Below are 13444 nucleotides of genomic sequence, written 5' to 3'. Positions count from 1 at the left end.
TAAGCCACGGTATATATCTCTTTGACACACATCACACTTTGATCCTATTCCCACGTGCTATAAATTAACACGTGATGGTAATTCATTTTCAATTGCCATATTTATGAAGCGGTGAAACTCAAATCCCCGTTTGAAAAAATATGTAGGATTGAAAACCAAGCTATGATAGCACTGCTGCTAACAAAGCATTATTCCTGCCAACGATTAATTAGTGTTTGACAGTGTATATGCCAATCTTCAGATTATTCACACCGTCGTTTGTAACAGCATCATCGAAGATCTAAATTAAAATGACGAGATTGATGTGAGCAGGTATTGACAATTGGTCCCAAAAGCCTCATTTGGAAAAAAAAATTAAAATAAAACGTGATGTACAAAATAAACAGTAGCTTTCATTTCACAATTACCTTAAAAACACCACCAAAAAAATAGGCGTAGTCAGCTCTATTTGCACTAACAGTTAATCAAACGCACAAGTTATCCAACCAAATTATTTGAGAGACACTGTATAATTGTTTCTTGCTTCGTGTTCACGTAATATACAGTAGATGTACATATGCTTCAAACAGCCTCATCGTTTGATATATTGGAGGAAAAAGTGAAACAACATATTTACAAATAAAAAATAATTTGTGAATAAAATTTTCATATATGTGTTCTTAACGATTTAAAAACAAAGACTAAAAAATAAACTACGATGGAAAAAACCCAAATTTAACTTTAAATTTAAAGTTAAAAATTTAAAATTGGCTGATAAGTATAAGTGAAAAGATGAGGCTGGAAAACTCAAAGTGCCAATCATACATGTGCTGGTATATTGACCTGTTCATTGCGGTCTTGCGGAGCCTTGTAATTCATCATAATTCCTCCAGCAGCAATGGCAGTGTTTCAAACTCAAGCACGCATGATGATTTGATTTTTGCATTGATTTGGTTAACAAAGATTTTGGTGGTTTACAATCCCTTTTCCCCTCTGTGATCCAATCTAGCTCATGCATTCAATTGCAATGCATGATCAATGAAAGAGATGGATTGTTCTGCATGCTTCTATCTTGAAATGATTCAGTATTAATTATTTTTTCCAGAAATGATTAATTTATTAAGAGTGGTATGTTTCTTCTTTTCTTGCGTTTGCAGCTGGATTGTGTAATCGGAACCCACACCGATGTGACACACATTTAATTTACCTGGAGTATGACAACTAGTCTTGCAATTATTTTTTTGATGGCGTTTCCCCATGATCATGTTGAGACCATGCATCAAACAAGGAACTAATAGCAACAAAATCATCTTCTTGAATGCTAGATAGAATAAAATCCAGGGCAACTATTCTACTTGACAACTCCCTCCATTTCAGATTATAAGTCATTTTGATTTTAAACAAGATCAAATTGTTTTAAGTTTAATTAAATTTGTAAAAATAAATAGTAATTAACATTTTCAACCCAGGAAATATATTCAATTATAGATGAAACTAATTTTGTGTTGTAAATATTACTATATTTGTCTATAAACTTAGTTAAATTTAAAGTAATTTGACTTTAACCAAAATCAAAATGACTTATAATCTGAAACGGGTGGAGCATCCAGCAAGTTCGAGAAGATTCTCCTAGGGTAAAGTTCAAACTTTGCCATGTTTGGGCTAGACAATTGTTGAATAGGAGTATGTACCATGGCGAATAAGCAAACGCACAGTGTACCATGTTCAATGCACGCAACATCGGAACACACATGCCAAAAATTGTACCCCCTCCGTTCTGCGATATTTATCGAACTGTTTTGACACATCACATAGGAGTAGCAGGGTGGATTCAACATGTAAGCATCAGTCTCGTAAAACCGTCAATTACATTTTGCTATTTACTTTGCTAATACACTTTAGAAATAAAAAATGCTCCAATACAAATGTATTGGCATCACTTGACTAGGGATGCCAATGATATTATTTTCTCAATCCACCCCACCTAGAGGAGAAGGAACTAAACTAATTAAAATATCAACGGTGGAGGACAGTGGAGGCAAATGTGCCCGGCTTTGACCCCCCCACAATTGTATGAAATTTCAACAAGTATTAATAGGATCACTTAATAGATGGATTGTACTTAATTAGTAAGATATAGAATACCCCCGCATTGTTTGATTATATATTTTTTGCCCTCAGATTTTCTATGGTTATGGGCTCATTGGCTATCTTTTATTGAAGCAAAACCGGGATTACTATTATTTTTTAAAGAAAAAGGTTATTGACTTGTGTGTTGTAACATGATGTTCTTCGATACAATTTTTTTATTCAATTTCATTGAAAGAATTGGGCTGAGTGGCTCGTTTATCTTTTCTAGACATATGATTGGATTCTTTTAGAGGAAATCATTTTCTAAAGCAGATGTTATTTTTAAGAGAAAGGAAAGGGTTTTCACATACCGGAAGCGTTGCGGAGGGGATTGACGAAACTCCTTCTGTAAGTAGCAGAAGAGATTTACGTCCTATACTCCTATTAAATAATAACACAAGGAACTAGCTAGTAATCTGTCGACAGTTTTTGAGGCTCAAAGCTTTCAAATTTTTTAACCATAGGATCTTAGCATCCACAGTTGAGTTGATTGAATGGTAAGAAATTATTCAACATGTATAAGGAAGAATAATTCAAAAGTAAAACACATATGCTCTTGAAAAAAATTTGCAAATCCTAATTTTATACAAATGTAACTACCCTGTAACTATCATGTAACTACTATATAATTAGGGTATAACTACTACGTAATTACGGTGTAAGTGCTATGTAACTACTATGTAACTAGGATGTAAATGCTATGTAAGTAGATTAAAGCATATGAATACCTACGGTTGGGCTGGCTTAGTGGTTGGAATGCTGCCCTATGTAAGAGCAAGGTCTAGGATCGATTCCCCTCCACGACACTATATTCTGCTGTTTTTTTCCTTGTTGCCCGCATGAATCTTGGAGCGGATATAAGGGCATCACCAATGTTTACTACCTACTTTGAGAATAAGGGTGCGCCCTGCGTCAGTGGGTATTAGTTGTTGTTGTAGTTACAATGGTGAAATAAAAAAAGTTGGTAGTAAGCTGGACCCCACAACCATTAGCCATGAGAGAGGGATGAGAGAAATCATTTGTTTATTGCTTATGGCTAGGTAATAAGCATATTACCATTTATTACTTACTATTTCACAATGTATATAATCTGGTAGTAGTAGTATTTTATTTCTTACTACCCACTTTATATGCACATTGTGGATGCCCTAAGGGCTGAAAATTTGACAGAAGAAAACTGTCGCAAGTTTTCTATCAATTCCGTAACACAATATATGACGTACATCCATCCACTCAACCCATTCTACCGTATTAAGCCAATGATAAGGTTGCGAAGAAAATAACTCAAACATGCAAGTTTGCCCTTTTGCTTCATTCAAAATCTGTTGGGAAATTCCCTTATCTGGGAAAGAATCCCAAATGTGTCGCCTCTATCTCGCCTCCTCTCACTCCCTTTTGTGCGCAGACAGGTAACCGCCCCCACCACCTTCCCTTCCCCCATCGCACGCAACGCCACGTCAGCAATAATCCGCGGTGTCGCTGACTCGTGGGGCCCACCTCCTCCTCACCCCCCGCGTCGGTGTCCTTTATTTACCCGCGCGCGCGAAACCGGAAGCCCGAAGCCGAAGCCGATCGAGCCAGAGACCGACCTCTCCTCCGCCGCACCGAACTCCGGCGAGCCCACGTGAACACCACCACTCTCCGACGACCGTGCGTCTCGTTGCGTTTGGCTTCTCTTCTCGTCGTCGTCGTCGTCGTCGCGTACGTACGGTGTGGTTCTTGAGGGCGGACGCGACGACGGCGGCGGCGGTGTACGAGATGGAGGTGGCGGGGATGAGGAAGGCGTCGTCGCACGCGTCGATGGCGGCGGCGGCGGCGGACCCGGACGACTTCGACCTGACGCGGATGCTGAACCACCGGCCGCGGATCAACGTGGACAGGCAGCGCTCCTTCGACGACCGCTCCCTCGCTGAGCTCTCCATCTCCGGCACGGCCAGCCGCGGCGGCGGCGGAGGAGGGTACCCGGCGATGATGGAGAGCTACGAGAGCATGTACTCCCCCGGCGGCGGGCTCCGGTCCCTGTGCGGCACCCCGGCGTCCTCCACCCGCCTCTCCTTCGACCCCCACCCCCTCGTCTTCGACGCCTGGGACGCCCTCCGCCGCTCCCTCGTCTGCTTCCGCGGCCAGCCCCTCGGCACCATCGCCGCCGTCGACCACTCCTCCGACGAGGTCCTCAACTACGACCAGGTATACCAAGTCCTCAACTTCTAGCAGCCATAGGGTCTGTTTGGAGGAGCTTTTAGCTGCTGCAACTTTACCCAGAATTAGAAGTTTCCTCAAATAGTCCAGCTTTTAGACTAGATTCTTAGAAGCTGTAGATGTAGAATCCAGAAAATGAACTAGAAATCAGAAACTGAAAAACCCAGCTTTTTTCTAGATTCTTAGAAGCTAGCTACCAACCAGCTGCTTCTCAGAATTTTAATTTTAAGCTCCCCAAACATGCCCATAGTCTCCCACGGACGTAATCTTGAGCTCCTCAAACAATTCACATGTGTTCAAAATTCCGGAATAAATTTTCGAAATTTTGTTCCTATCGGAAAACCCCAAAATTTTTAAATTATTACATTTTAATTTAGTAAAATTTGTTCAAATTTAAACAAATTTTATTTAAAAATTCAAATAATCTCATCATATCAGCACCCCCGATACAAATGCCAAAAACGAAAGATTGAACCCTGCTACCAATCAGCATATATTCTCAAAATCTTAAAAGCAACAATCTGATCGATGAAACTGCACGCATATACACGCAGGTGTTCGTGAGGGATTTCGTGCCGAGCGCGCTGGCGTTCCTGATGAACGGGGAGCCGGAGATCGTGAAGAACTTCCTGCTCAAGACGCTGCTGCTGCAGGGGTGGGAGAAGCGGATCGACAGGTTCAAGCTGGGGGAAGGGGCGATGCCGGCGAGCTTCAAGGTGCTCAAGGACGCGAAGCGAGGAGGGGCGGAGCGGCTGGTGGCGGACTTCGGGGAGAGCGCCATCGGGCGGGTGGCGCCGGTGGACTCCGGCTTCTGGTGGATCATCCTCCTCCGCGCGTACACCAAGTCCACCGGCGACCTGTCGCTGGCGGAGACGGCGGAGTGCCAGCGCGGGATCCGCCTCATCATGAACCAGTGCCTCGCCGAGGGCTTCGACACCTTCCCCACCCTCCTCTGCGCCGACGGCTGCTGCATGATCGACCGCAGGATGGTATGTACTACTGTCGTTCGTTCGTCCTCACTAGCTTCATGTTTGTTCGTTATTGTTGATTATCATGATCGCCGTAATTTATCTAGTTTTTCAATTAAAAAAACTGATTTTCTTTTTGGATTTATATGTTACTCCTTCCGTTTCAGGTTATAAGACGTTTTGACTTTGGTCAAAATTAAACTGCTTTAAATTTGATCAAGATGGTAGAGAAAATTAGTAACACTTTCAACCCAAAGCAAATTTATTATGAAAATATATTCAATTATTGATTTGATAAAACTAATTTAGTATTATAAATATTACTATATTTGTCTATAAATTTAGTCAAATTTAAAACAGACTAAAATCAAAATGTCTTATAACTTGAAACGGAGGGAGTAGTATTGTTGATAATGATCACCATAATTAATCTAGTTTGTCAATTTAAAAAAAAAACTTATTTTTTACACCTATATGTTATTATTGTTGATAATGATCACCATATCTACTTTTATATGCCATCAAAGAGTTAAAAAAAATAGTTTGTGCTGATCATTTTGGCATCAGTTGCTAAATGAATTTTGGGTGAGGCTCCTTACCGGATGAATTTAGCTGCCAGAAAAAAAAAAGTTTCTGCTTTAGCTGATAATAAAGAACATAATGCTGAAAAATTTTGTTACTGATCACTGTCTGGTTAATTGATCCCAATAATCAAAACAGAAAAAAAAAGCACTGTTTGTACATGCATGCAGCTACTGCAGCTCGGTCAAACTAACCGTAACCATCCATATCCTAATCGATAGAAATTAAAACGACTCCCATTCCCAGAAATAAATCGATAACTACACATTTACGCTGATGGATACGATCTGACACCGACGGTGTCGTGGTCACCATGGAATCGAAACTGAACTCTCTGAAAAATGAAATGAAAAGCCAACGCAGTGCCAACAAGCAGCATCGACGCTTCTCGAGTGGTGAAATGCTACCGCACGGCACCAGCAAAGCACCAAGAAGATCCTGCGGACACTAATACTGCTAGTCGTATGAGAGATATGGAAGGAAAGGAACCGCATGATCTTTCGGCGACTAGCCTAATAGCCAAAATTAAGGAGAGGCCAAAACATGAATCTTGACGAACACAAAGCATCTACGGTAGCTGGCTTACGTTTTAGCAATCTCGGGCAAAAGGCTTTGAGCCTTTACATTTTTTTCTCTTGCGCCTGAATAGTTTTACTCCTTTTTTATTCAATAAAAATTTAAATGATTTTTTTTTTGCAGGGCGTGTACGGGTACCCAATCGAGATCCAGGCCCTCTTCTTCATGGCGCTACGGTGCGCACTGCTGATGCTGAAGCCGGACGCCCCCGAGGGGAAGGAGACGATGGACCGCGTGGCGACACGGCTCCACGCACTCACCTACCACATGCGGTCCTACTTCTGGCTCGACTTCCAGCAGCTCAACGATGTCTACCGCTACCGCACCGAGGAGTACTCCCACACTGCGGTCAACAAGTTCAACGTCATCCCGGAGTCCATCCCGGACTGGGTGTTCGACTTCATGCCCAGCCGCGGCGGCTACTTCGTCGGCAACGTCAGCCCCGCCCGGATGGACTTCCGATGGTTCGCACTGGGCAACTTCGTCGCCATCCTTGCGTCCATGGCGACGCCCGAGCAGGCGGCGGCGATCATGGACCTCATCGAGGAGCGGTGGGAGGACCTCATCGGGGAGATGCCGCTCAAGATCAGCTTCCCGGCGATCGAATCACACGAGTGGGAGTTCGTCACCGGGTGCGACCCCAAGAACACCCGGTGGAGCTACCACAATGGCGGATCCTGGCCAGGTTAGTTATTTTGTACTTCGATTGTTTCTATCCTTAGAAAATATAATACCTTCCGATACCTTATTAAGAATGATAAAATTACATCCTACAAATCCCTCCCTTTGAAGTCACGGAAACATGCTGTTCCGAACGTGTTTCAAGTCATGTTTTAAGAATTTTGAACATTTTCTTTTGAGGGGAAGAAAAAAAAATTGAACATTGATATTTTCTTTGAAAAATGATTAGACCATTAGAAGTATGAAAACCATATGCATTTAATTTTTCTGTAAAAAAAACATTTATTAGTACTACAATGACGCACCCAAATCTGCTCACATTTTTCTTTTCTTAAAACAATTTTAACGATTTTTTAGTTGGCATGTATAAAACGAGTGTACGATCCACTCGAGTGACCAAATGAGTAGTTATCTCATCTAACGATCCGAGCATGTTTGTTTTGTGTTGTGTGTTAATTTGCGGCGGCCAGTGCTCCTGTGGCTGCTGACGGCGGCGTGCATCAAGACGGGGAGGCTGAAGATCGCGAGGCGGGCGATCGAGCTCGCCGAGGCGAGGCTGGCGAGGGACGGGTGGCCGGAGTACTACGACGGGAAGCTGGGCCGCTACGTGGGCAAGCAGGCGAGGAAGCTGCAGACGTGGTCCGTCGCCGGCTACCTCGTCGCCAAGATGATGGTGGAGGACCCCTCCCACCTCGGCATGATCTCCCTCGAGGAGGACAGGGCCATGATGAAGCCCGTCCTCAAGCGCTCCGCCTCCTGGACCGTGTAAATTACTAATTAATTATGGTGAAAAAACTTTGATTGATCCATGCAAAAAATAGTACAGAAAGAAGAAAATGTGTTTGTTTTGGGGGATTTTCCGCTTTTTCACAAACCATTCGTTCCGAATTTGGAAGGCGTGGTTTGGGCTAGCTATATGGTTGTGATCAGTTGTACACTATGTAATTAATGATCAAACATAGGGGGGAAAAGAATATGTGGATGTCACATGGACTGAACTTTTACCGTGGAATTTAAACATTTCACACTCACCCTAGGGCCTCGATCTGATTGGTCACTGTCAAACCCAAACTAGTGGAATAATAAATTTTGATTACGTATGGAGGATTCAGTTGCAATTCCCTCACGTGGTTGATGGTTGTGGCTAATATTGTGATCCCTCAAGTAACAAGGCCTATGACTAAAGGCAAGATGCGGCCCAAAATTACAATTGGAAGCCCAGGCCTTGGCTCATTAATTTCTGGATATGGCCCCCTGGTGACAGAGAATCATGCATGCTCAATTATATGGATGTTAGATGATGATGGTTTCAGACACTTAGGCCATGTTTAGTTATCCATGTGAGAGAGGGATTAGAGGGGATTTTATTCTACATGGAATTATTCCTCCTCAATCCCCTCCAATTCTCTTCAATCCCTCAAAACCGAATAAGGCTTTAAACATTTGATTTCCTTACTGAAAGTCAACTACTGAGATAGATGAATATCCCACTGGGTTGGTTACGCTTTGCAATTAGCAGGCATTTTGCTTGACAAGCTGGAGCCTAATGAGTATGGTGTTTTTACAACACGAGGGTTGGTGGCTCCAACTGATAAGTTAGTTCATGCACAAGGCATATATGTTCGCGTTCAGTACAGAGAGGGGGATCAGCAATGCATTGGCGACGCTGGAACAGCAACAGCCTTTTACCTGCCCATCAAAAAAAAATCACTGAAAATTGCCGCAGCATTAATGGAGATTCTAGTGCGTCACTCAGACCCTGTTTAGATGGAAGTAAAACCTATCACATCAGATGTTTGGACACTAATTATAAATATTAAACGTAGACTATTAATAAAACCCATCCATAATCTTGAACTAATTGGCAAGACGAATCTATTGAGTCTAATTAATCCATGATTAGCCTATGTGATGCTATAGTAAACATTCTCATTTATGTAATTAGTTTTATAAGTAGTATATATTTAATACTCTAAATTAGTATCTAAATACATAGACTAAAGTTAAGTCCCTGTATCCAAACACCACCTGAGTCATTTGCCATGCGTCAGAAACTAAATATCCACGAGTCATTTTTCTTCGTCTCTGCAGCAAAAAATGGAAACGATAACGAACACAAGACCTTGGAACGAACACAAAACTAAGGGCATGTGTAGTTCGCGAAAAGATAATTATTTTTGTCACACCAGATGTTTGATTGGATATCAGAAGGAGTTTTCGAACACGAATGAAAAACTCGCATGGAAACCGTGAGACAAATCTTTTGAGCCTAATTAAGCCGTCATTAGTATATGTGGGTTACTATAGCACTTATAGCTAATCATGAACTAATTAGGCTTAAAAAAATCATCTCACGATTTCTATATAAACTGCGCAATTAATTTTTGTTTTTATCTATATTTAATGTTTTATGCATGTGTCCATAAATTCGATGTGTTGTTTCTGGGAAATAATTTTTTAACTAAACCAGGCCTAATATTCACGAGTCCTTTTCTCTTCGTCTCGACAGCGACGTTGAAAAACCTTGGAACGAGGTTGACGACGCCACGCAAGTCTAGTCATTGGTTCGGAATCACGACGGTTTTAAATTACTAATTGCCGTATCGAACTGAACAAAACTATTACTACTAAAGTACTTTATCCGTTTCTAAATATTTGACACCGTTGATTTTTTTAGCATATATTAACCGTTCGTCTTATTTAAATACTTTTGTGAAATATGTAAAAATATATGTATACATATGAGTATATTTAACAATGAATCAAATGATAGGAAAAGAATTAATAATTACTTAATTTTTTAATAAGATAAACGGTTAAACATATTTTAAAAAGTCAACAGCGTCAAATATTTAGAACCGGAACGAGTATTTGCCAGCACAAATAACCGGTTACTGTAGCACGCTGGTCCAAAATCCATCCGTATCTGCAAAAAGAATGTGAAATATGGACAGCAGAAACCATCTCATGCCAGCCTTTTTCATAATCGTTCTGCTCCTCCTAAACAGCAAACGCAGACCAACAAATTCAAAGCAAAACGCAGCTACGCTACGTAACAAACACTTCGTTTAAACGTTTTAAACTTTTTTCATTCATAGGCTTTCAATCCAACCGGGGCCAAGTCGTGTCTCGTCTCGTCACGACACGGTGGCGTTGGGCGCCGGCGCGTGGCGGCCGCCCATGCGGCTGGCGCGCTCGCAGAGCCTGCACGGGAGCGTGTCGAGGCTGACGAGCCGGTTCCGGCCGTAGCCGCCCAGGACGCCGCACCGCCGCCACGCGTGGAACTCGGCGTACGCCGCCGGGTCGCCGGCCACCTCCCTCACGTACGCCGCGAGCTCCTCCGCCGACGCGAACGCGGCGCCGTCGATGTAGGAGCCCGGGGGCGCCAGGTCGCGGGCGTTGGGCGCGCCGAAGTAGATGGGCACCGACCCGGCCTCCAGCGCGTAGTAGAGCTTCTCCGTGGAGTAGCTGTCGGCGATGGTGTTCTCGATGGCGAGCACGAACTTGTAGTGCGACATGGCGCAGTGGAGGTGGTCCCACCACTCCGCCGCGCCGTGGCCGTCGCGGGCGCAGTCCGGGTACAGCTCCAGGGCCTTGTCGCCGCCGCCGACGTTGTTCTCGCACCGGCCGAAGGAGTGCGCCGGGAGGTGGCGGAACAGCTCCCGCGCGATCTTGTTCCGGTGCTCGAAGCACCGCGACGACGACCAGTACACCAGCACGTCCTGCATGCGCGCACCCGCCGCCGGCGACGGAGACGACGATGAATGTTTCCGCCATTTGTGTGCATTCGGAGGAAGGAAGGATTAATTCGAGTTGAGAGTGCTTACGTCGCGCTTGTGGGTGGCGACGTGGTAGTTGTGGGTGATGCGGAAGAACTTGCCGGCGTAGGTCACCTGCACGTCGTCGTCGGCGTGGTAGCCGATGAAAATGTCCTCGTGCCCCGACCGCTTCCTCGTCGGCTCGATGTCCATGAACGCGCGCAGCGGCTCGCCCTGCTTCCTCTGCACCCACGGAGCACAAACAACGTTACAGGTGTTCGATCATGGCGGCGGCGGCGGCGGCGAGGTGATCGATCGTGTACTTACGGTGTCGGGAGGGGGCCAGATCTCGTAGAGCACGACGTCGGGGGTGTCGGCGAGGGCCTCCTCGTTGCGGCTCCAGAGGCAGGTCAGCCCGCACCGGCACTGGTACACGCCGTCGAGGATGTCGGGCACCCACGTCACCCCCCTCACGGCGAGCGCGACGTGGGGCAGCCGCAGCGAGCCGCACGGCGCCGCCTCGGGGTCCTGCAGCGCCGCCGGGCCGGGCGGCGGCGACGACCGCGACCGGTGCTTCTCCGCGAAGGCCGCGCACCCCACCGCCGCGTCCCACCGCGCGTACGCGTCGCGCAGCGCCGTGAACGGCTCCCGCGGCCGCGTCCCGAGCGTGTCCAGGGCCGTGCGCACGGGCGCGCGAGGCGGCGCTGACAGGGCCGACGCGTTCGCCGGCGCGCCCGCGGTCGGCGGAGGGAACGCCGGCCGCGGGGAGGCGGAGAAAGCGGAGAAGTCGAGGAGGGAGGAGAGGAGCACGGCGGCGAGGAGGCCCGCGGCGACGGCCGGGGCGAGGAGGTAGGCGCGGTTGAGCTTGACGGAGTGCGCCGCCGCGGAGACGAGCGACGCCAGCGAGCGCTCCGAGCCCGAGGACGGCGGCGACGACATCTCGCCGGATAATCGCGCCCGTTACAACTCTCGGCCACTGAAGCCGTCGCGGCTACTACCAGCTACAAGGGCATATATACGACCAAAAAGAAAAATCATCTGCTACTTAATAAATGTGGCTTTAACTGTTCATCACTATACAGATGTCACTCACAATTATCTGTTATCTGTCACTCAATATATGTACTGTCTCCGTTTTTAAATAGCTGTGTTTAGATCCAAAGTTTGTTTGGATACAAACTTCAGTCCTTTTTCATCACATCAACCTATCATACACAAATAACTTTTCAATCACATCATCTTCAATTTCAACCAAAATCCAAACTTTGGATCCAACTAAGGTGGTGTTTGGATCCAGGGACTTAACTTTAGTCCTTGTATTTAGACACTAATTTAAAGTATTAAATATAGACTAATTATAAAACTAATTACATAAATAAAAGTTAATTCGCGAGACAATTTTTTAAGCCTAATTAATCCATAATTAGAGAATGTTTACTGTAGCATCACATAGGCTAATCATGGATTAATTAGGCTCAATAGATTCGTCTCGCGAATTAGTCCAAGATTATGGATGGGTTTTATTAATAGTCTACGTTTAATATTTATAATTAATTTTCAAACATCCGATGTGATAGGGACTTAAAAGTTTTAGTCCCATCTAGACAGGGTCTAAACACAGCCATAGTTGATATTGGCACTATTCATCTTTAAAATTTGACTAGTTATCTTTTCTACAAAAGATTTACAAATACTTAAGGAAAACATATCATATTACTCAAGAGTAGTTAGGATGCGATTTTGCTAGATATTTGTCATCAAATTTCTCCCCCTAATATTTGTCGGATGTAATTACAGTACAATCGTAGTATAATTACACTGTAACTTACATGTAATTACACTGTAACTATAATGTAATTTGTATGTAACTTTCAAGAATATCTCGGTAACATGTTATTTCAGTAAAATAGAGGTCCTAGGAACAAATCTTTTCACATATGTGTGTGCTGTGATTTTTTTCTTCTTCACCGGAACGAATCTTGTAATAGATCTAACGATTCAAAATTACGTGAAACTTAATACAAGTTACAGTGTAATTACACTACGATTGTACTATAATTACATCTGTCAAATTTTTAGTAGAAAATTTGTCGACAAATGTATAGGTGGTCCCATTAGGCTGTGCTAGTATGTGCGCTTTCTAAACTTCGCTATCCTCATTTTTCACGTGCACATTTATCAAACTGATAAACGATATATCTTTTATAAAACAATTTTATAAAAAAGTTGCTTTAAAAAATTATAATAATCCATTTTTTCAAAAAATAGCTAAATACTTAATTAATTATGTGCTAATGAGTCGCTCTGTTTGGTGTCTGCGAGGGATTAATTCCTAACTCAATGTGCCGAACAAAGCCTTGGTACTTTTAGTTTATTACTCCATGTGAAGAAGAATATGTGGATTATGTGTTTACAGAAAAGAAAGATTTGAAGAGAGACATCCATCCAAACATTTTTCAAGAATAAATTATAAGCGTGTTGAGAATTGAACATGGGATCTCGGGATTGAAGCCACTTACCCTTTACCACAATATTATTAAGTGTATCTCTGGACTTTGTGTTTAGAGGAAC

The 13444-nt window shown here is 44.0% G+C and overlaps 2 protein-coding genes across 2 annotated transcripts; one reads left to right on the top strand and one right to left on the bottom strand.

Annotated features, from left to right (window-relative positions):
* Positions 1–3641: 3641 nt before the first annotated feature.
* LOC4335880 (cytosolic invertase 1-like) lies at positions 3642–8146 on the top strand. Its single transcript, XM_015778309.3, has 4 exons — positions 3642–4296; positions 4863–5297; positions 6558–7119; positions 7586–8146. Exons 1-4 carry the CDS (start codon positions 3868–3870, stop codon positions 7882–7884), a joined length of 1725 nt encoding a protein of 574 aa, XP_015633795.1. The 5' UTR covers positions 3642–3867; the 3' UTR covers positions 7885–8146.
* Positions 8147–10060: 1914 nt separating this feature from the next.
* On the bottom strand, positions 10061–11860 carry LOC9270041 (alpha-(1,4)-fucosyltransferase). Its single transcript, XM_015780919.3, has 3 exons — positions 11201–11860; positions 10943–11116; positions 10061–10837 (listed from the first exon to the last, which is right to left on the bottom strand). The coding sequence occupies exons 1-3, from the start codon at positions 11810–11812 to the stop codon at positions 10253–10255; spliced, it is 1371 nt and encodes a 456-aa protein (XP_015636405.1). The 5' UTR covers positions 11813–11860; the 3' UTR covers positions 10061–10252.
* Between the last annotated feature and the right edge of the window lie 1584 nt (positions 11861–13444).

Source organism: Oryza sativa, chromosome 4 (assembly GCF_034140825.1).
Source record: "Oryza sativa Japonica Group chromosome 4, ASM3414082v1".
Taxonomy (NCBI): Eukaryota; Viridiplantae; Streptophyta; class Magnoliopsida; order Poales; family Poaceae; genus Oryza; species Oryza sativa.
The sequence above is the reverse complement of the archived record's forward strand: the minus strand, read 5'-3'. Positions and strand labels throughout refer to the sequence as shown.